Genomic DNA, 22,944 nt, shown 5'->3' with positions numbered 1-22,944 from the left:
TGACAGGCATTTGACTTACAACCTTTTGCACATGGGCAGCCAGGTAGGCAATACAATGCCTATTTAAGATTCTTTAAACATGTCAGTAGATCTCTGCAAATCACATGTATACACACACACACACACACACACACACACACAATTTAAAAATCCCGAACATGTTTTTAAACATGTATGGTTATGGTTACTTTGGCTGTATGCATATCTGCATATCACCTGCGTGCCTGATACCAATTGAGGATGGAAGAGACATGGAACTGTGGTTAGGAACCATTGTGAGCTGCCATGTGGATGTTGGGAATTAGACCTGAGTCCTCTAGAAGGGTAGCCAGTGCTGTTAACTACTGAACCATCTCCCCAACCACTTAAAGACCACCTTTAGGAGTTATGGGTCTCTTTCCCATTGTGTTCCTTGATTATATGATTTTGTTTCTCCTTGTGTATGGTTTTGCCACAAAATTCCTAATGTATTTATTCCCCAATTTAATGCTTAAGATAGAGAATGGAAAAGATCACACCCTCACTTGCAATGTGAGCAGCCATATTTGTGTTTATTAAAGCCACCTCCATCCTATTGTATCTGGAGAGATTGTGTGGATTATTTTGGTTCAGTAGGATTGTTGGATGGGAAAATAAAGGAATGGTTGGCTCTGTCTATGTACAGAGGGACTTGACATTTATATGTTTTGGCCATGTGCCGACATTCACATGCCTTCTTCACCCATGTAATTGTTGCAAGGTGATCATAGACCACTGAGTGAGGTACTATAACCTTGCCACTTCCTGTCACCTGCTGTAAAGACTCCTGAATTCTGTTTCCCTCACTTTTGTAAGCCTTCAAGCCTTCTTCACTACTGCCTTGCACGTGAGTCCTTCCAGTGTGTTGTCATTTTGTACTTTTCTGTGCCATGGATCCCTAGAGATCTGGACTGACCTATCCCTTTGCTGTTCTCTGAGATTGACTGCCAGGTGGCCCCCAAATCCACATCATCATCTTTCTGGCATTCAGCTGGCTTATAATTGTAGTCTGCTTTTCAGGGAAGTGTGGTCTGAGATATAACCCATCTTTTGGCATAAGTTCAGAATACTTCTTCCAAGACTGGTCTACAGAAACCTTATGTCCTCCATGTGCCCATCCCTCATAAGGGTATAGCTCAATTTTACAAATTGAAGATTGTGGTATCAAAGTAGGAAAGCCCCGAAATGCTAAAAACCATTTTCCCCATGTAGGTAACTCAATAGTATTGAGGAAATCGAACGTTCTATAAGTAGAGACAATAACAAAAGAGTTTTGAGATCAGATCAGGCATCCAAATCCGGTTTCCCCTTAGACCTAGAAGTGGGTGGTGTGAAACTTGTCTCTGCTAAGGAGAGCATGAGGTGTGGTTCTAACATGTTCTACCTTCACCACCCTCTTCATTAAGTAAGACTCTTTCACGAGAGCTGGAGACACTCTCTTTCCTCCTGGTCATTAAATCTCTGTGCTTAGAGCACAGCATCCTCACATACATTTTCAAAGGAGGGGGAACAAAAGTTGGAAGAAAGAGAGAAAGAAAGAAAGAAAGAAAGAAAGAAAGAAAGAAAGAAAGAAAGAAAGAAAGAAAGAAAGAAAGAAAGAGAGGGGGAGGGAGGAAGGGAGAAAGAAAGAAAGAAAGAAAAGAAAGAAAGAGAGAGAGAAAGAAATAGCTCAGGGGAGGGGGAGGGTATCGGGAACTTTCTGGATAGCATTTGAAATGTAAATAAAGAAAATATCCAATAAAATAAAATAATAAGTTAAAATAAAAAAGAAAGAAAGAGAATCTTGGGTTAACCTGTCCCCCTAGTGGCTCTTATTATATTGTCATTGTTTAGAGTAGGGTCCTGAGGCCACTTTATACAAGCCATGACTCATTGGTGCATTTAATTTAGTCATGTCGCTCAGACACAAAGTTGATACTACTTTAGTGGGTTTGTAGGAAATAGGTAAAGAGTGGCCATGTACGCTTCTCATACTCAAGTCTGAGCTCAACTTGACACTGGACTGCAGCTCCTGGCACACCATTAGTTTTCTGGCTAAAGAGCTCCTCAGCCACTTGACTAGCCTGAAGAGCTGTAACCCGTGTTTGTTCTCTGCAGTGAGTGACGTCTTCCAGGGCTGAGAATTACATTGATTCATCCTGAATGTCAAGGAGGACACAATAGGCCACTCAAGGAACAGGAGATGATTTTAATGAATGGAAAGATCAGTGCAGCCTTCTAATGCTTTTTACCATAGTCAAGTTCCTCCCATGGACAGGGGGACAAGGTTTCCCTTCAGGAGACTAAATGCAAGAAACCACAAAGAAAATAGCAAAATGTTTGTCAGTGTGTATCTGTATGTGTGTGCGTGTGCATCTCTGTGTGTGTCTGTGTGTTTGTGTCTGTCTGTCTCTGTGTGTTTGTGTGTCTGTCTGTCTGTCTGTCTGTCTGTCTGTCTGTCTGTCTCTCTCTCTCTCTCTCTCTCTGTGTGTGTGTGTATGAGTATGTATGTGTATAACTACTAATTAACTGATTAACCTAAGAATGGATCCATTTTCTCACTGCTTTCAAGAAAAATATCAAATTCAGGGGTGATTATTCAGAGGTGGGAAATTCAGATCCCTAATGCTCATCTTTCTTGCTCCCCCTCCCTTCCAGTTTTGTAAACTGTAGAGTCAGGTTCTTCGGCAGTTCATTTTCCAAAGCATCTCGCCTTGATTAGTGCTGTGATTGAAATGAAGGTGATTACCTGCCTCTCACTGGAGGTGGCAGAAGTTGCACTTGGCCTTTGGCAAACATCATCACGAGCCCTCGTCTCAGCCCTACAATTATCACTGACATTTTACATATCAGACACCAGAAGTTCAGACTACAAGGGATTTATCCAGGGTCCTCAGTAGAACTCCATTCCCCTCCACTCCAGAAGGTGTCCTACAAAGTTCTTCTTCCAGTTTCCATCAACACTCTCACCAAGCTAACAGCTCCCCCAAATTCCACAGACTTCCACAGCACTCATAAGACAAACAGGACTTTATTGTCTTGTGATTTTAGTGTGGTGGCCATTTCCATTCCTTGGCAGGGACTACCATGGGCAGCATGTGAAATTACTTTCTAGTGCAACAGCTCCTCCCACCCCCCAACCCCCCATCATTCCTTCGGTCTGGAGGCACTTCACATGTAGCTCAGTAAATAAACATTAGGGAGAAAAACACACATCAAGCAGATAAATGAACAGACCAATACTGTGGCCAACGAGAGGCTCTCCTCATTCTCCTTTGTTGTTCTAACGGGCAAGGTGCCAGCAGGTTTTGTAAGCACCTGAGAAGAGAGATGACAAGTAGTGCCTGAATCACGGAGGCACAGGTGGCTTTGACGTTCCCTCACACAGTGGCCAGAAAGAACCTAGGCACACTGCTCTCAATGGAGAAGAGCAAGAAGGATAGCCACCAGGCTGTGCTCAATGAAGGAGAGGAGAATGAGCTGGTGAGTGTCCCCTCTTCTATTTTCTCAAAGTGGGCAAGGGTTGTTTGCAGGTACAGGAAAGATGAGACTGTGGCAGCACCAGGGTTGGTTCTGGACCTGGAACAGTTTGCTTCTGGTGACATCAGCGGTGGTGGTGGCGATGGTGGTGTGTGTATGTGCAGAGACTGAGCAAGTTGTGGCTCTGGATGGCTGAGTGAGTCCTTGAGAAGTGACCATGAGCCCTTTCCTGGACACTTTGCAGAATCCTGGGGTTACTTTCCCCAATGATGCTCATTGAGTCTTCTCCCCTGACCACCTGGGCCACTATGGCATTGGACAAACTGGTGAAACTAGAAACTTTCTTTTTCCTCTCTTTCATATTCTTCTCCTGCTTGTTTGTGTGCACAGTGCAGGCTATGGTGCTCTGGGATGAAGTCACCTATTTATTGAGATCAAGGGAAGCTTGAGGTATAGAGTGCTGAAAAAATCGCACTTAGTCTCAGACTTTAACACGTTAAAAATGTCGCCTCCTTTTTTGCTTCCTTTTTTTTCTCCCCGTTGCCCCTTTTTCTAAACTTATATAACTCTTAATGAAAGAGCCACTAAAAATTCGAAAGCTCTGTAGTGTCCATTTGATGCTGAGCAGTTTATATTTGTGATTTCACTTAATCCTTACAACCCAGTACTGAAGGAACTAATCCTATTTCATAGGAAAGATATCTGAGCCGGAGGAGGTTAGGTAACTCAACCAAGGTCATTAGACAGGCTGGAAATCCAGCTCACTCCTTGACTCTTTATATCCCGGCTTGCTCACACTCAGGCAGTGACTCTGATATAAAGAGGGATGAGAGTAGGAGATGAGAAAAGGAGAGACGGCAGAGAAGGGAATGGCAGAGTGAACAAGGCCCAAATGGACCCAGAATCTTGGTTCAGATATCAGACAGGGTCAGGTTCAGAACCGCTCTCTTCACTCCTTAGGAAAGCCTTCCCTGTAGCCCCGCTGTCCTCATTTAGTAATCTAATGTCAGTAAGCAACTACAGCTACAGCTACGCTGTGCTCTAAGACAGCTACTTCGTGTATTTCTGAATGCTAGGAAAGTAGCTGGTCCAAACTGAAAGGCCCCCTATGTGTAAGATACACGGTAAACTTAGAATTTAGCTAAAATATCCCGTTAATACTTTCTGTGTTGGTTCTGGATTAAAATGATATTTTAGGTATGTTGAGTTGGATAGAATCTATTATACAAATTCATTCTAGGGTAGATTAAGTTGGATAGAATCTATTATATAAATTAATTCTCTGGGCTCCTTTTTACTTCTTATCTGGGCTTCTGGGAAATTAAAAACTGCAAACATAGCCGGCTTGCATGCTTCGTTGTACCTCACTGGACTTAGTGATGTCATAGAGTTTTAGGATCTGCTTACCCTGTTCACTGCTTCATCATCTGCCTTTTTAGATTGAATATTTATTCATTCATTCATTCATTCATTCATTCATTCATTCATTCATTCATTTTTGCATGGAGATGGGCAGTCCTGAAAGCGAGCACTGCATTGTTCTTATTGTTGTTTCTTAGCTATGTGCTTGCTGCACTTGGTATTTTAGTTGTCGCCTTTCCAAGGACTATGAGAGGCCTGAGTAACGGGCCTGTTGCCAGGGGTTTTCTTCATTTTCATGGTTGATCAAATATTTGTAGAGCTGTCACTGGAAATCACTGTTTTGAATACTATTGGGAATGACAGTGTCTTGATAACCTTAAGTTGTTAGGGCATTCTGGGAGGGAGGTTGACAGTGGAGTCTTCTTCCCACATCTTACTCTGGGACAAATGGCACAGAGGCAAACCTTACTCCAGCCCATGGGGTAGCTGGGTAAAGTAACTGTGAATTTGTGACTCAGCTCCAGGCAATTGCTGTCCTGCTGTCAACTGCTCAGTGTTCTCAGACCTTCGCAGTTCAGAGGAAAGCCAAAAAAGTTAGAGCTTTTAGCCAAACAATTGACTAGCCTGATTGATTATACACCATGGAGATGAATTTTCTGAAAACAAAAACAAGCAAAAATAAAAACCAAACAAACAACCTCCCACCCCAAACAAAAGACAAAAAAAACAACTATTAGATCAGAGTAAACCTGGGTCTGGCTTAGGGTTCCTATTGGTGCTGCAAAACAGTGGCACTCACAGTGTCTCCCCTCTCGCTCTTCCTTTCCTGAAGGTTCTCCAGGGCCTAGTGTGACATCTGCTCACATTCATCACTGTAAGTAAGCAATCTGTGGTGATGCTGTGAGAGAATTTAAGGTGAAAAGTAGACACCATTAGATCAAATAATAAATTCCTTCTATCACATGGCCAGGTCAACTCTTAAGCAGATGGAGAAGGCCTATGAATTATTCAAGGACACTCTGGGGTTGCCCTGCTGAGCTCAGCATAGGCAGAAGGCATGGTATAAGCTTGGAGACTTCAGCTCTGTCCTCCTTCTTGACTTCTGCTCTCAGGCCAGAATCCACCAAGGCAGAGTCACTGAGTGCTCACTGTCCAATCCCAGTTCCGGGTAATTCGGATGCTCATGTTACTTGCACGGTGCCTGAGAAGATAGATCCTGAATTTACAGTCTGTCATTAGTCTTCCCAACCTAGTGCCACCACTTCAGTCTTCCTCACTAGAACCCCTTCTCAAATTGTGTCCTTCCCCTTCCTTTCTTTTTCCTAAATCTGTGCCTTGCCCAAGTGCTTCTCTCAGACCCACCATTCACGGACAACTTTTTATTCTCTCTTGTCAGTTTTGTTGAAGCACCCACAGCTTTGTTGACATTCCTAAAATCCTTCATAACCCAGACCTTCAGACTGGGTATCACAGTGTCCAGGGAGACAAGTTTGGCCTTGGACTGACTTGGGTTTAAATTCTGGTCATTAGAGGGATTATCTAACCTGAGTGGTTTGTCACTACCACTTTAGATTGAGAGATACTAGATGGAAAGGGCAGGCAAGTGGCAGGTGACAGTGCCCAAGAGTTGGGATACAGTTCCATCTGAACCTCTAGGAAGGGATTACTATGTTTCTGTTCCTACACATAGGAATCCATGGAATACTTCATGTGTGTATATGTATGTGTACATGTATGTGAATGTGTGTACAGATTGTATCCCGAGTTTTCTTCTATTGAACCCCAATAAGCAAAGTGAGGATGGTCCCAATGTAATACACATAGTGTCTCATATTTTTATGTACAAGAATATTAATTTATTAAAGCTCTATACACAAAGGTGAATATATTTGTAAGTGTATCTTAAGAACTAAGTGTTACTAAAATCCATGAAGGTAACTCTTGCAAAAACTATCCCCAATAGGATAAAGTTGCCCATCTCCAATTTTCTTTTCATGTCATTGTTGAAGCTGAGCTGTGAATTTAAAGTGGCTAGAATTTTCTTTTTAAAAGTGACATATTAAGCCTATATATAGAAAGATATAGGAAGGGAAAAGAATGTACAAAAGACATTAAAATATCTCTTTTTTTTAACTGACACTCATAATCCCAAAATAATATAAGCCTTCACAACCCATTGCTAAACCAACTCCTACATCCACCCCCACCACTTCATCCTTGGGCTGTTGTCAGTGAGAGTAACATACAGCAAACTAGTGGGCCCAGTCTTCTCAAAACAGAACTGAGTTGAAACCACAGTTAATCTTGGGTTGATGTTGCACATGGGCCAGGCAAATTGGAAAGAAGTTTCATCTATCATTATCAGCCCAATTAACAGAAAAGGCCCAGCGCTGAGACACACATCCCTCAGTATCCTTTATATTTTTCTACTGATTAGAAAGTGAGTTCTTCAACAAGTTTTTTTTTCATCCTGTGGGACATGCCATTCAATTCTGTCATGTTCTGAAATTTGCAGTGTGTTATTCCAGTTGCAAACTCCCTCATGTCAGGCTTTGGACTATGGATTTCAGTGACTTTTCAGGACTGTGTGTTTGGATGAAAGAGCTGCTGACTGCTTCCATTCCTCATGTCACAGTTGGACAAAATGACATTACTGAGAAGATCACCCCCAGGTCCACTTCTGAGGCTCTTCCTTATCCTCCCTCCGATGTGACATAGGCTCCATCACCAGGCCAGAGTGTTGTATGGTTTAGCTGTCCCTGCAGAAGTGTCTGGCATTTCAGGCTTAGCCAGCACTGGCTTTTTAGGCACCTTTCCCCCTGAGAAAAGAAGGTCAAGCTTGTTTGACTGTCAGGAGGAGGCACTAGAATTCCTAGTTAAAGTTGTCTCTGTAGCAACATCATTATTCAGGGGAAGCTCCAGCCTCGCTCTTCTAGTTTCACAGAAGCAGTATATCCTCACTTAACACTCAGTGACCAAGGCGGTGGCTGTGCATCAAGTCTAGGGTGAGTCATTAGGAATAAATGGTGGCTGTCATTAAGAACTGGAGTGAAGAGGGCTGGATGTGTTGCTCATGCCAGCAGAGGTGTACCAGGAGGCGATGGCAGTTGAAGTGAAAAGATTTGTAGATGCTGTTTTGTCATTGTTATCCTTCTGAGAAGAAAACTCACTTCGTCTCTTGTGGTCTAGGCAGCTCTGGAGGCACACTATATGAACATTACCCTCTGCTTCAGGGTCCTCTGTTAACAGGAATTCTCCATGCTTTCTAAGCAAGGTCTTCACTTAGGCCTCAGGAGGGTTACCAGGGCCACTTTTACTGCCGTGGATGACAAATGGGTCCCCAGTGCTCTCCTTCCATTGCTGGTACTGAGCACTTGGGTGTCAAGACCCCAAATGGGACCAACTCCAAAGGAAAATGGCTGCTTGTTGTGGAAGACATAGAAGGGCAAGGACAGAATTTCCCATGGTAGTTAATGATTGTCTCATAACTAGAAACGTCTTTAAGGCAGGGAGTCCGGACTGCAGACAAGGAGCTGTAGTTAACCAAATGCTCTAGATACCTCTCTAGACTTTTCTGGTTGCCTGCAGCCCTTACAACTCATAAGTTTTGTGAGGGTCACATCTAACATATGAAAAATGCTGTGGCGAGAAAGTGGCCCATTTAGGTTGTGTTTAGCATATGAAAATGGAGGGATGCAGGCAGATGAGTGAAACTGTGCTAAGAGTATTTCCCCTTCCTCTGATGAAAACTTGGGAAATGGTAAGTGCTTGAGTGCCAAGATCATAAAAAGAAATAATACACGAAGAGTTTGCTATAAAAAGTCAGTCGTGAGTAGAGCAATCCTTGTGCACAACGTCATATGTATCTTACACCCATTAAAGGATATTACTACATTCTCTCAAAAGACTTTCAAAGGACCAATATTGAAGAGCACATATTCAAATATCAAAGGGTTCCTATTGGTACCTGTCAGTATCTTTAACAACTTGCATGAAAACAAGTTTACCAACCTTCAAGTGACACCTGGCTTTGAGGAATGGATGGTATCAGAGATAGAATGAAGATTGAAATGTTTCTTGAGGCTGGGTTGTGGACAAGATACTGTAGATACACTCTAACAGGTATCATTAAATTTAAGTGACTAGTAACATCTAAGGTGAGGCACGGCAGAGATATGGGATTGGTAGCTCTGTGTGAAAGAGTAGTCAAAGTGTTTGACTTTATTATGCTTGAATTTTAGTTGCTAGTGTATATAGCCATAAAAATTTAATCACGGGAGGTCTTAAGAGCAGTCAGTTTGACAATAAAAAAAATGGTTCTGCTTAATTTGTGTTTTTAAAGAAAAATTCCAGAAGGTTATTTTAGCGGTAAAATTAATTTTTTTCCAGAAAAAATTAAGAACTTCTAATTCTATACCTTGTCATTTTTCAAGTGGTTAAGTTCAGTATGTGGTACCAGAAATCTAAGATATTCTCTTAGTTGGCTTACAAGGGCATGCACAGCCTGTGAAGGACTACCTGTAAAGCACACAGTACACTCTGAGTTGCCAAACATGAGTAGCATCATTGTCTTTCCTTAGCAGGGAAGTGGAACCAAATAATTTCTGTGGCTCCTCTTTTGATCAGTGACACTCTCATTCCCGAACTGGCTTGTCAGAGAGCCTTTTGTGTTGTCCCCTGACCTTAATGTAGGACAATCACTGATTCTCATAATTGTCCACAATAGTCAGTTAGGCATCTCATTATCCTGTGGTCCACATTTGCTGCTCTCGCCTGTTTGCTTCACCAACAAGGGTTCCTAGTTGTACCCTCCTTTGCATGAAAAGCACTCGAATACATTGTATTACTGGTTGGTCTGGGTGACATCCATTATGGAGTGACAGTATATTCATTTTTTTTAGTATTTAGTTTTTACTGGTATTGGTATTGACCAATTGTCTCATACTCTAGAAAGAAAACACAAGGCAGAGTAAGTTGCACAACTTAATAACTGTTTAACATCACCCAAATTTAGTTTGATCTACAGATAGAATAATATATAAGTATAAATAGCATTTGTTTTAAATAACCAGAAAAACAACTTCACAGATTATTATGAAAATTAAATAACAGCTTAAGTAAATAATCAAAAAAAAAAAAAAAAACATTTGACATAAGCAAAGGTGATCCAAGAGCTCTTCCTCTAGGTATGGTGGCTCATGCCTGCACTTGCAGAACTCAGGAAGAGAAACCAGAGGGTCATTGAAAGCTCAAAGCCAGTCTGGCCCATATAGTAAGTGCCAGGCCTGATGGGGCAAAGCTCTGTCTCAAGATTGCAAAAATAAATAAACATACAAACCTAAGTAAAACAAAGACTCCCTCTTCCTACACACAGTGCTGTCCACTGAATAGGTATGATGTGTGAAGAAATGGCTAGGCTGCTACTGAGTGACAGGTAGTATAAGTGACTACATGTAGCTAAATTGGGACAAAGGGTGTGTGAATAAAGACCATACTGATGTGATACACTGGATGGGTATAATATTACCTTAATATTTAAGAGAACTTTGACATCCTGGCAAAGGAAAAGTGCAGATTTTTTTTGGACTGTCTTCCTTTGATCATGTAAAGGAATATGACGTGGCAAGTCCAGACAGATGCAACAAATGGGCAATTGTTCATAAGTAGAAAGGTGGTGCTGGGTTGTTGCTTAGAAATAAAAGACAAAGTATAGTGGATTCTGCTCTCATCGAAGAAAACAGATATCTGCTCTCCTTGGCCTTAATTCAAGTGACAAAAGTTTGATGTCTGCACAGAAAAAGGAGACTAGAACATTCTCACCCATGAAGTAGCTAAACACATCACAGTAAAGAAAGCCACAAAGAACAAATCATGAACAGCCACAAAAGCAAACTCAGCTGCCATTGCTCTTTTCAGCGGGTTACTGTCATAAGGAGGATGCTTTTGCTGTCTTGGATGAGTAAGTAACTTTCTACCATTATATAAGACTGAGGTTATGTGCTGTAAACTATAAAAAGAAACATTCATTCCACCGCCGTGCCTATAGCTGTGGATACTCAAGCAAATATTTCAGATGGCTATATCCATGAACAGTAGTAAAAGGAGATGTGTTAGTTTTCTAGACACAATGAAATTTCAGCAACTGGAATGTCCCAAGGCCTGGAGCTACAGGAGTGGAAGGATTCCAAGAGGTGACGCTCCGGTATTCATTTCCTCAAGCATTTCGCCCATTATCAGTCTGCCTCTGTTGGCAAGTGCAGGAGCTACCTGGGTGAGAACAAAGAAGTGCTTATGAGGTGCTTTCCATGAGCCAGTACCTCATTAGATGCCCATTTTATAACTGTGGAAAATGAGCATCAGTTAAGTAACACAGGATATATATCAGATGCAGGATGCTTTGTTATACCACCCTGTGTCTCTCTGTCTCTGTCTCTGTCTCTGTCTGTCTCTGTATCTGTCTCTCTGTCTCTGTCTCTGTCTCTCTGTCTCTGTCTCTGTCTCTGTCTCTGTCTCTCTGTGTGTGTGTGTGTGTGCAGTTACTACATTCAGCTAATCTTTGAATTAATTTGGTCTTTCCTCAAGCCCTTTTCTTCAGCTTCATAGACTATAAAGGCGAGTGGTGTTATTTTGGGGCCTCTATTTGACTTTAACTTTGACAACTTGTTCTCTTTGGGAAAAGTAAAAGATCTACTTAAGCCAGTAGATCAATCACCTTTAGAAATAACATTTTGTTCTGCATGTTGCCTGTGGCCAAATTATTCTACAGTGAGTTCAAAAGAACTAGTCACTAATCTGCTGAAAATTGTGTTGAATTGTTGAAATAGCACCCATGACAATATTAACCCAACACATACTACGTGCTCAAAACGTGGCAGGGAACACAGTGCTTGCTTCCTGGGCTGTCTTATTCCTAGCTCACAGCACCTGCAGAAGACAGTCATTGATTCTTCTCATTAATGGAGGAGGAAAGGGAGACATCAGAACATGTACAGTAGGTTTAGCGAAGCCATACATCTGGTTAAGTGACGGACCTGATTTGAGTTTGACTGTCTTGTGACATGGTCTCAGCCTTTAGCTGATATCAAACTCTTTCTGATATGGTTTATAATCAGCTACATTTTTCACACGAGAAGTCCAAGTTTCAGTAAACGTTAAGTCCTAGTTAGAAAGTGATGGAGGAGAGATAAATGGCAGTAAGAGCTTCCAGAGGCACCAGGGAATGTGTAAAGAACAGGGGCTATCATGACAGACCTGCCTAGACACTTGGCTCTGACTTGTGATACTTCCCAGCAGCCTCTGTAGAAGCAGCATGTATCTATTTCACTGTCCTATCCAATGCTGGATTCTGTGTCCTGGATTTAGAGAATACAGCAAGGGCTGAAGTCTACCTCCTGGCATTTACAGTTCAGAATTCTAGAGAGAATCAAAGAAATGTAGGAAAAGCAGTGTTTAGAGAGAAAACAAACTGACATCCAGTGGCAGATCTGGTTTCTGACTTCCTGGAATGTAGGTTATTCCCATCACCAGTCCTGAAACTGAGCCACCTCTCTTCTGCTGGAAACTCATACCAAACTACCTGCTCACAATGAGTATCTTTTGTATTCTGCACACATCTACCCTCCTCCCAACCACTCCTCCAGGTATGTACTACTGGTATCATTCAGAGTAGGGAGATGGAAAGAGGCTTGAGGAACTCAGATCCTGAGATCCCATTGGTAAACAAAGCTCAGTTTCTGCAAGAATGATGACTTGGACATTCGCCTCTTCCCATCCATTCCTGTATCTTCTCATTTTTGTCACACCTGGTTATTTTCCTCCCTCCCTTTTCCAAACCCCATCTCTTAGTGGATGTTACTGGTGCTGTATGATACAAACATTTAGGGGAAACTCTGCCTGGAGAAATACTCTTTAAAATGAAATCTTACTCAAGATTAATTAGCATAGAGGAAATATATTGTGATATATTGTAATCCAAAAGCACTGGTGGACTGGGTGAGAGTATTTGAACAAAGGATGGCCCGATAAATCAACGAGGCTTCCACAAAGAGCTCAGATCTCCCACCAGACCTCATTCCATTGGGAAATCTGAGAAGTGATTTACCAAGGAATCTTACTAAGGTTTATGATTGGCCAAGGAAGCAAAAGCATTGCTTCTCTTCCTCTTTGCTAGAGAAAGCACACATTTCAGAAGATTCCTCTATATGCTCCTTCCTTCCCTCTCTTTCTCTTGGTACTTTATCTCTTCCTCTCCCACCTCTGTTTGCTTCTCTCTCTCCCAGCTCTGTACTAGTGATTGAGCTCAGGGCTTTGCTCATGCTGGACAGGTATTCTGCTACTGAGTTCACGCTCTAGCTCTTTTGTGATTTTTTAATTTTGAAACCAGGGTCTCATTGAGTTCCCCAGGGAAGACTTGACTTTATCTTGTATCCCAGGCAGGCCTTCAGTTAGCAATCCTCCTGCCTCAGACTCTCAAGTAGTGGGATGTCATTTTGCTAATACAATATTTCCAGCTTTCTAAAACAAACAAACAAACAAAAAAAAACCAAACCAACCAAACAAACAAAAAACCATAACTGTCATTTTTAGTTAGGGACTATGTCAACTCTTATAAAGCATTTAACTGAGTCTGGCTTACAGTTCAGAGATTTAAGCATTAGCATCATGGCAGGAAGCATGGTGGCACGTAGGCATACATGGTGTTGGAGAGGTAGATTAGAGTTCTACATGGAGACAGAGAGCAGGAAGAGACACTGGGTCTGGCTTGAGCATTTGAAACATCAAAGTCCATCCCCCGTGATGCATTTCCTCCAATAAGGCCACACCTACTCCAACCAGACAATGTGTCCTAATACTGCTCTTCCCTATGTGCCTAAGGGGGCCATTGTCCTTCAAATCACCACAGTATCTTTACTTACCTTGGGAGTTTTTGTTTTTTGTTTTTTGTTTTTTGTTTTTTGTTTTTTGTTTTTTGTTTTTTTTGTTTTTTGTTTTTTTGTTTTACAAGGGATGTGATTTTACCTCTATTTTCATGGATGTCAGCTCCTTACCATCTTATCAGGGAGCAGCTACAGATGTACCAAGTCACTAACCTTCCTACTTTCCATTTTATTTACTTATCTCTTTATTATTTTGGAGACAGAGCCTCAGTATGTAGCCCTACTTGGCATGGACCCTTCCATATAATCTAGTCTATCCTAAACCTCACAGATACCTGCCTACTTCTGCCTCCGAAGAGCTGGGATTAATGGCATGCATCACCAAGTCTAATCTTTCCTTTACTATAGCTTTAAATTTGAGGCCCATTTTCCCTTTCTTGAATATTCTCATTAAAACCATTAAAGTTACTTCCACTTTCTTGGAACAGAGTATCTTGTAAATAGAGTCCACCATACTCTACTTCTCTTTCGTTCACACTTTTTTATTGGCATGAACTAATGCCATGATGCCAGTATAGTATGGTATCCATGCATACAGTCCAGCAGCTGCTGTCAATCACTCCTGCTTGTTCTTGAACTTTGTAGCAGCATTGTATACTGCTTTTTCAGTATTCAACTTACTCACTCTGTCTTCTAAAATGTATCCATATTGGTGTAAGTAGTAGACGCTATTTCTTAAAAGTTTTAAAAGTTGTGGTATACCATTGGATGACAGTAGAAAATGTATTATCTGTCTTCTGTTGATAGGACCTTCCTTGGCTTTCATGAACATATCTTGTCTGAGTACTCCTGTTTAAGAAACCTTTCCCCCTACCCCATTTTTCTTTCTTTCTTTCTTTCTTTCTTTCTTTCTTTCTTTCTTTCTTTCTTTCTTTCTTTCTTTCTTTCTTTCTTTTTTGTTGTTCTTTTGTTTTGTGGTTGGTTGGTTGCTTTTGTGTTTTGTTTTGTTTTTGTTTTGTTTTGTTTTGTATTTTGAGACAGTCTTACTGTGTAGCTCTGGCTGCCCTGGAACTTACTATGTAGATCAGGCTAGCCTTGCACTCACAGATATCATCTTGTCTCTGCTGAAGGCTGAAATCAAAGGCATGCACCATCACACTTGGCTCAAAACACTTTATAAAGCTGAATATGCTTTCATCTCTCTTGTACAAAACTCCAAGAGTTCAGTAGAATATTCATGCCTGTCGCAACACTGCTTTTAAAAGTGTTTATACCAATTCACACTTCTAGCGACTTTTAGCAGAAGGCTTGTTCGATTCTATCAGCTGTTTGCAGTCTTTACCACCTTGCTGTAGTCAGTACTTATAATTTTAGCTGATCTGTGGTCTGTGGCATCAGTGTGACTTCAGAGTAAGTCCTCCACCATGGTTGTGTGAGCCCTCTGACTTGTTTCCCTTTAGGATGGTCATAGCTATATTGACCTGTAACATATTATTGTGGCTTTAGTTCACATTTCTTTAACAAAGTCCCAAGTTTCCGCTTGAAGGCTGTGGATAATTTTTAGACTTCTTGGAATCATCTATGTAAGTCTCCCTGACCCCCATTTTCTAGCTTAATTCTTTATTGTTTTGTAGTGATTTTGGGAATTCCAAATATAAATCCCTCTTTATATATAAGCTATATAGAAATAGGCCTTATAAATGGCTAATCTACTCCACAGACCCTTTGATAAACAGTTGCCTTTAGTTTCAATGCAATCATACACATTTTTCTTGTTTTAAGAATTATTTGTCTACTGAAGTTCTTTTATTTCCTCTTTCAAGGGACTGGCTTGCTTTCACATTTAAATAAAAATGAACCTTTGCATAGGACACATAGATGAAGGGGAGCCCTATTTCCCCCAGCATCCTTCTCTTAGCTCCAGCTCTGCTTAAGTACCTTAAGCCTCTGACTGCAGTGATTCCTTCTCTGGAAGAATGGTGATGGTATCTTAGGCCCTTTCTCCACTCTGCTTCATCCTTTGTCATCCTTTTTTTCCTGTATCATGCATACTGAGTTGTCTTAGGGTTTCCATTGCTGTGAAAAGACACCATGACCAAAGCAACTCTTGTAAAGGACAACGTTTAATTGGGGATGGTTTACACGTTCAGAAGTTCAGTCCATTATCATCATTGCAGGAAGCATGACAACATGCAGGCAGATACAGTGCTGGAGGAGCTGAGGGTTCTACATATTCATCAAAAGGAAGCCAGGAGCAGATTGACTCCCAGGCAGATAGGAGGAGGGTCTCAAAACCCCCAAATGATGTGCTTCCTCCAACAAGACCACATGTACTTCAACAAGGCCACACTTCCTAGTAGTGTCATTTCTTGGACCACACATATTCAAAGCACATCCACAAGTCTTCTTAATTACTGTGGCTTTGTAGGATGTTCCCATTTCTGCTGGTGCAAGTCCTCCATGCCTCTGTTTGGTTCTGAATTACTTTCTTGATTACCCTAGGTTCTTGGTATTTCTCCAGCAAATTTAGAGTCATCCAATCAGTGAACGAAAAGCACTTGGTGAGCTGTTAGATGGGAGCAGTGTGTTGATGTCCCAGATTTCTTGTATCTTCCTATTCATATAGCTCTCACTCTTTCAGCAATGGCACAGTGTTCTCAGTTTCAAGGCTTTGCACACCTTTTGTAGATTTAGTTCAAAGCAATTGAATTTTTCTTAGTTCTATTATTTGTACTTAATAGACTTTCAACTTTCTACTAATACATACTGCTGTAGGAAGTATTTAATTCCAACTTAGGATTTCTACCCTGCCTTAGACTCCTTAGTTCCTGGATGAAAGACACACACAATCTTTATATTTGCAACAAGCCTTAAACAGCACAGGAGCTGGGCAGCTGCCTACCCTCTATGCTATTAGAACCTACTTTCCTATCGATACCCTGAGTTAGTACTTACTATGTTTCATCTGAACTGTTCTTAACTCCAATTGGCCAGTCCACAGGGCCATGTTCTCTTGACTCCTAACTCATGGTGATTTCTCTTTCTCTTCTCTTGCACTTTCTTCTCCTTTATTGTTACTCTCCCACTCCAAGCCCATGGATCCTAAACCCCACCTATATCTCTTCTGCCCAGCTATTCACTGTTGGCATCTTTATTTACCAATCAGAAACAACTTGGGAGTAAGGTCACTTAGTGTCTTATATGTGGACTCTCTCATCTCTGGAGAAATCAGGCTTGGGGACCAATATTACCATTAAATACAAGTAGCATTAGGCCAACCCACTACAACATACAAACACAATTGGGTTTTCTATATTTACCTACTATCCTACAACTTTAATAGATTCACTTATTAAGTTTATTAATAGTTACAATCTGTCTAAAGTTAAACAAGTTGCTTGTTTCCAATCATATGCACGTGTCTTTCTTTTTCTCTGTCTATTGTACAGAGCTATACATAACCCCCGGACATTAACACTGAAAAAGTCATTGGCTTTGTATTCCTAAGGCAAATAGCATTGGATAATAATATATTACCTTTTCATTATGCCACTGCAGTGGTTACATAACATATTTTATGATTTATTTTATATATAGTGATGTAAATTGTAACCTATAACTTTTCTTTCAACATGCTTATTCAAGCATCGGGTAATGCTGACCTTTTTATGACAAGTTAGGAACATTCTTACATCCTCCATTTATGAAGAAGTTTATACAAAAGTAGTTCTACTTCAACCTTAAATATTTGAAAGGACTCATAAGTCATTTGGGCTCAAAGAATGTTATAACTATAATTTATAGTTATAAATTTGTTTTTTGCTTTAATTATAAATTAAGTTTATACTCGTTGTGTTCCTGTTGAATTTATCATGAAGTGCCCTACTCTTCTCTCATAATGTTTCCTTTCTTAAATATCCATGAAGAAATATATTTTGTTTGACATTAATATAGTCACTCAACTTTTCTTCACTAACATTTGCATGGTATTTTTTTTTCTGTTCCTCTTTTAACTTTCTGGCTTATTTATATTTAAAGCATGTCTCTTAGAAACAGCATGAAGCATGCCTTTTATTATCAAGCTTAACAGCTTGTTTTCATTCCTAGTATTAAGACCGTTTACATTTAATGTAATTTCTGATATAGTTGGGCTAAATTCTGTGCTGCTGCTATTTGGTTCCATTCATTCTGCATGTCTTCTCTCCATTTACCCTTGTATTACAGATGGCCCTAGGTTTCTGCATTGACACTATACAATGTATTTTTAATGGCTTCATTATAGACCATTGTTCTGATATTTCAAAGTTCACTGAACTACTGGCTAACATTTCAGGTCTCCAATAGTTTTGCTATTACAGACAATGCTGTTCTGAGCATCTTGCATCCATTATTTTTTCTTTTATGTGGTACTTCATTAGGGCATCCTTCCAACTGAAGAATTATCGATCACAGGTAGAAACATCTTTATAATTCTTGATAGAATTTGTAACTTTGCCTTCCCCAAAGAGTTGTCCCAATTTAAGAGGTTGTCAGCAGTCTATGGCTTTAATAGCTTCTTCGAATTCTCCCTAGGCTTGTATTTCCCCTGTTTAACAAAGGAAGTTATACAGAAAAAAAATCTAAGTAGGCAACAGAATTGTGATTATCAGTGTCAATGCTGTGTGAAAATAAACAGACCAAAAATGTGTTTATGAGTGAATTCTTTGCTGCTATGAACTAAAACTCCAACCTGTTCTGCTTCTGTTCTTCATACCTTTGGGCCTTGACACTGACTGTAAGTAAATCGCTGTATATTCATCATGTAATATGTAAGCTAGCATGCTTATGTTATTTGGGTCTAATAAAACTATACTACACAGAGAAGACCCAGAGTTACAGGAGTAGAAGGAGCCCAGGGAGAGGAGGAGATCTAGGAATGTTCATACAATGATGGAAACTGCATGCTTCTGAATTAAATGAAAGCATCTTCACTAATAATATCAAACTAGGAACGCATTATCTAGCCATGTGCGCTTTTTCCCTACATGAGCTGTGTAGCAGTAAAAGGTACTGCTTCCAGAGCTTACTCTCACTGTACAGATCATGCAAGCAGACACTGCCTTGGCCGATTACAGCAGTCCTATACTGTGAGTCTTCCTCTTTGTTCCATAGAAGAATTTTTTTTTTTGGCTGGGATTTCCCTATGGTGAATGAGCTACTTGTGGTCACACAGCCCACAATAAGCAGAGCAGTGACTCAAGTGTACATCTTATTTCATAAGGGTGGGCCATTTCTACTCTGTTTAAGTATTGCTTTCAACAACTTATAATCCACTGCTACCTTATTAAGGGAAAAGTAATATTTTAAGAAAAGGTCACACCGAAGGTGAAGACTTTCCAAATAATTAAACAAAGAGATTGGTTATGTAATGCATGATCTAAGTTGGCCTCAAATTTGCATGGCTCTGTCATTAAAAAACACTACCGAATCAGAGTTTTATTTATTATCTTTATCTATCTATCTATCTATCTATCTATCTATCTATCTATCTATCTATCTATCTATCTATCTAGATCTAGTCCTAATATCACAGCTCTGTGATCTGGGTGTGGGAATTTAGAGTCACTGGAAAATAAAAGCAAAGAAAAATTTCCAATTCAATCTCAAGCCATTGGATAGTATACTCACCGTGCATTTGTCAGGGTGTTAGTTCCAATTTCTGTGACAAGGTGTCTGAGGATTGCAGGAAGAAAGACTGACTCTGGCTCCTGGTTTCAGATGTCTCATCCATGGTTGGCTGGTTCCCTCACTTTGAAGCCCGTGACAAGGCAGGAACACAGTGCAAGGTCAGGGCCAAGCTGCTCATCTCGTGGTGTCCAGGAAAGTCAGAGAATGACTACTCCCTTCTTCTCCCTCCCCTCCTTTCCTCTTCCCTTCTCCTATCCCCATCTCTTAAAAGATGCCCCATTCATTAGCACAATCTCTACTGACCCACTTCATCCAACTGGGCTCCACTTTCTAGCAGCCCATTCAGCTAAGAACTCACCAATGGATTAATCAGTTGATGAAGTTAATACATTGATGACCCAATCACCTCTCAGCGGTAGTACTGAGAGCAAAGTCATCAACACATGAACTCTTCCTGTAGGGAGATACTTTACATCCTGAAGTGATAATCGGCATTCTCCAGACAGTTCAAAGTACTCTAAAAGTCGTCTTCATTTTTGTTTTGTTTTGTTTTGTTTTTGAATGTATGAAACAATGCTGTGAACCCTCACTGAAGAGGGTAGAAACTAAAATTTGGTTTTACACAACCAAAGCTATTTCCCCTTAAAACAAATGTCAAATTCATTTGATTTATGAATCAAAACATTAGCTAATCTATTATTAAAAGTACAAATATCTCAGCATGCTGTTTTTTTTTTCTTTTTTAATTTATTCTTCTCTCATGTTACATTCTGGCCACAGTTACCCCTTCTCCTCTCCTTCCTGTCCCCCCACCTCCTCCCTCTCCCAGAACCACTGCTCCCCATTTTCCCTTTAGAAACGTGCAGACTTCCAAGTATATCAACCAAATAATTGCATATCAAGTTGCGATAAGAGTAGGCACCTCCCTCATGATAAAGCTGGACAAGGGAGCCCAGTAGGAGGGAAGGGCCCCAAAAGCAGGCAAAAGGGTCAGAGACAGCCCTTGCTCCCACTGTTAGGAGCCCCACAAGAAGACCAAGTTACCCAACCATAACATCATAACATGTATGCAAAGGGCCTAGGTCAGAGCCATACAGCTCCCTAGTTGCCAGTTCAGACTCTGTGAGCTCCTATGAGCCCAGGTTATTTGATTCTGTGGGTTGTCTTATGATATCCTTGCCCGTGACTCCTAAAATCCTTCCTCCTGATCTTCTGCAGGATTCCCAGAGCTCTACTTAATGTTTGACTGTGAGTCTCTGCATCTGCTTGAGACTGGATAATGGATGAGGTTTCTGTGATGACTCATACTGGGCTCTGGTCTGTGACTTATACCAGAGTATCATTAGGAATCATTTCTTTGGCTTCCTTTTTTGTTTTTGGCTGGTTGTACTTAGTTCTATCCTAAATCTCTGGGCTATCCCATCTCTGGTTCTTGACCTTCCAGACCAGTGTCAGGGGTGAGATCCTTCTCGTAGAATGGCCATCAGGCTGAACTGGTCACTGGATGGCCACTCTCACAATTTCTGCTTCATATTGACCTCAGCATGTTTTGCAGGCAGGACAAATTATAGGCAGAAACTTTTGTGGTTAAGTTGGTGTTCCAATCCTACCATTGGAAACCTTGCCTGGTTACAGAAGTTGGCTAGTTTAGGTTCCATTCCCCCCCTTACTAGGAATCTTAGCTTACTAGGGTCACCTTTGTAGATTCCTGGGAGTTTCCATTGTACCAATTTTTTAGCTCACCCCCAAAATGTCCCCAAGTACAAGCTGTCTCTCTCAGGACTCTCTCCCTCTGTCCTTCCCACACCTGATCCACCATGTTCTTTCCCCACCTGCCCCCAGTTCACCCACAGTATCTATTCTAATAAGTAAGTGCTCAAGCGTATCTTGTAGATTGTACAACATTGTGGATAATGGTTCAGTGTTTATGTTTCTCTTTTGAGAGCATGTGTTATACTTTCCTGAACCAAAGATGCTGGAACATAAGGGTTATGGCTTTGTGTAGACACCAGCTCTACACCTTCGTTTTCAAAGTGTTGTGTGGGTGTTGTCTTCAGTAACGGGGAGTTGCTGTGGGTTTGTGGAGAGCAACCTGTAGCCTTGGCAACAGCTTGGGTCATTTAGGGATTCCTGTGAGGCCTCTTTGGCCAGCAACTTGATTAGATGTTAACACAATTTCGGTATTGGAAGCTTCATTTGGTGCCAGGAGATGGCCAGTTGAGACTCTGTTTCCCCCATTATTTGGCTGTTTCATTTAGATTATCTTCATATAAGTATACATTTTATGAAGTTTGTACTGCATAAAATACCACCCCTCAAATGACCCTTGATTTTAGCTGTCTGTCCTGCATTCCCTCCCACAAACCCTGTCCTGACTCAGTCCTTCCCTTTTACCCCTCCCTTCCATCCCTAACTGTCTATTCTACTTCCCTTTTCTAGAGAGATCTATCTGTTCCTCCAAGGACAGTGGTTCTTAACCCTTCTAATGCTGAGACCCTGTAATATATATAGTTCTTCATGATGTGACCCCCACCAACTCTAAAATTATTTTGTTGCTACTTCATAACTGCAATTTTTCTGTAAATGTAAATATCTGGTATGTAGCCCATGTGAATAGGTTGCTTTACCTTCCAAGGGGTTCAACCTACAGGTTGAGAACTGCTGCTCTATACAGATCCTCTACGATCTCTAGATTGTAGCTGGATTATCACTGACTTCATAGCTAACATCCATACATAAGCAAATATATTCCGTGTTCATCTTTCTGAGTCTAGGGTGCCTTACTTAGGATGATTCATACATTTATATGCAAATTTCATGATGTCACTTCTCCTTAATGGACAAATGTATCATTGTGTAAATTTTCTTTATCCCTTCTTCTGTTTAGGGACATTTAAGCTGTTTCTAATTTCTGGCAATTATGAATAGAGCAGGGATGACCATGACTGAGCAAATGCCTCTGTAATTAAAAGGATGAAGCATCCTTCGGGTACTGCCTAAGAGTGGTATAGCTGGATCTTAAGATAGTATCATCTTCCTGAGGAAATGCCACACTGATTTGCATAGTGGCCATACAAGTTTGCCTTCCCACCAGCCCTGGAGGAGTGCTGCTCTTACTCCACATCCCATTCAGAAAGAACTATCACTTGTTTTGTTGATGTTAATGATTCCGGCAGTTATAACATGAAATCTCTAAGTAGTTCTGATTTGCATATCCCTGTTGGCAAAGGATATTGAACATTTCTGTACGTGTTTCTCAGTCATTTGAGTTTTCCCTACTGATAACTTTCTGTTTAAATCTGCACTCCATCGTTAACTGGGTTATTTGTTTCCTTGATATTTAGTTTCTTGAGTTCTTTATATATTTTGAATAGTATCCAATAGCCTTCTATTGGATGTAGAGTTGGTAAAAAATCTTTTCCCACTTTGTAGGTTGCCACTTTGTCCGAATGACAGTGCCATTTGTCATACAGAAGCTCTTTAGATTCATGACTAACCAACCAATAACTGATTTGACTTAAGGCCTATTCCACAAGATTGAAACCATATCCAAATTTCTTGG

At 40.7% G+C, this 22,944-nt stretch overlaps 1 protein-coding gene across 3 annotated transcripts in view; it reads left to right on the top strand.

Moving 5' to 3' along the window:
* The first annotated feature begins 3,222 nt into the window (after positions 1–3,222).
* Atp13a5 (ATPase 13A5) overlaps positions 3,223–22,944 on the top strand; it is a 133,471-nt gene continuing 113,749 nt past the window's right edge. For 2 of the 3 annotated variants that reach the window (XM_021209413.1, XM_021209412.1), the window contains exon 1: positions 3,223–3,480. In XM_021209413.1, the coding sequence (XP_021065072.1) occupies positions 3,418–3,480 (63 nt within the window). In that variant the 5' untranslated portion in view covers positions 3,223–3,417. The remainder of the gene's footprint in view (positions 3,481–22,944) is intronic. The other variant, XM_029544504.1, reaches the window with a different exon arrangement.

This window comes from Mus pahari, chromosome 12, assembly GCF_900095145.1.
Source record: "Mus pahari chromosome 12, PAHARI_EIJ_v1.1, whole genome shotgun sequence".
Lineage (NCBI taxonomy): Eukaryota > Metazoa > Chordata > Mammalia > Rodentia > Muridae > Mus > Mus pahari.
Note: the sequence above shows the minus strand (reverse complement) of the source record. Positions and strands in the feature narration are given on the sequence as shown.